The sequence below is a fragment of the Trichinella spiralis genome (assembly GCF_000181795.1).
Source record: "Trichinella spiralis strain ISS 195 chromosome Unknown Scfld2, whole genome shotgun sequence".
NCBI classification, from domain to species: Eukaryota; Metazoa; Nematoda; class Enoplea; order Trichinellida; family Trichinellidae; genus Trichinella; species Trichinella spiralis.
The window spans coordinates 5,706,533-5,707,283 of NW_003526941.1; the positions used below are offsets into that span (position 1 = coordinate 5,706,533).

The following is a 751-nucleotide window of genomic DNA, read 5'->3' on the forward strand; positions in this document are numbered from 1 at the left end:
AACTTAATTAAAACTAGGGATAACTTCACCCTTTCGAAGTATCCTAGCCCAGACCTACAGAATTGGGACCCACGGGGAACCACATATACCTTTTGTCTTTTCTTGTTCTGCTTCGTGTCTTCTGTGATCCGTTTCGTGTCGTCCGCGATCTGCTTCCTCTACGAATCGCCCGTGCTTTCGCTTTTTCTTTTCTTCATTGTTCATATCTATAAGAATATTAAATGTTAAGTCAAAATTTTGTCCCTTTATCACATAACAAAAATGAAAAATTGAACAATGAATTTTCAAATAGAAGAAGTAACTGATTTTCAATTAAAAATAACGTTAACGAAATGATTATAACGAGTTTCGAAAAAAAATTAACAGAACGAGAAATATGGAATACTTTCAACAATTATAGATGGAAGGCCGTAAATATGCTCAGAGAACGTTCCACGACGCTACCGCTTGCCACGTAAGTCAAACGAACGAGTGCACTCTAACTGACGATAAGGCACCTTTATGGCGATCTTTATTTGCATAGCGCAGCGTTAGAAACCGGTTTTTGTGTATTGAAAATTATTCTCGATGGTGAATTCTAATCTAACATTGACGCAAAGCAAACAATAAAATTTCATGTACAGAAAACCGCAACTCTAGCAACTGCACATCACTAAATGACAATTATTTCAAATGAGTTGAAAAAAATTGAGATGCGCTACCAAATTCAACCAATGAAAACTATTTGGAAATTCAAAACTGACCTTGACGT

The 751-nt window shown here is 36.0% G+C and overlaps 1 protein-coding gene across 1 annotated transcript; it reads right to left on the reverse strand.

Moving 5' to 3' along the window:
- Window positions 1-54: 54 nt before the first annotated feature.
- Tsp_05878 (hypothetical protein) lies at window positions 55-301 on the reverse strand (the record flags this gene model as incomplete). Its single annotated transcript, XM_003380110.1, has 1 exon — window positions 55-301. A coding segment is annotated over one exon (247 nt), but the record flags the coding sequence as incomplete, so codon positions are not given.
- Window positions 302-751: the final 450 nt, after the last annotated feature.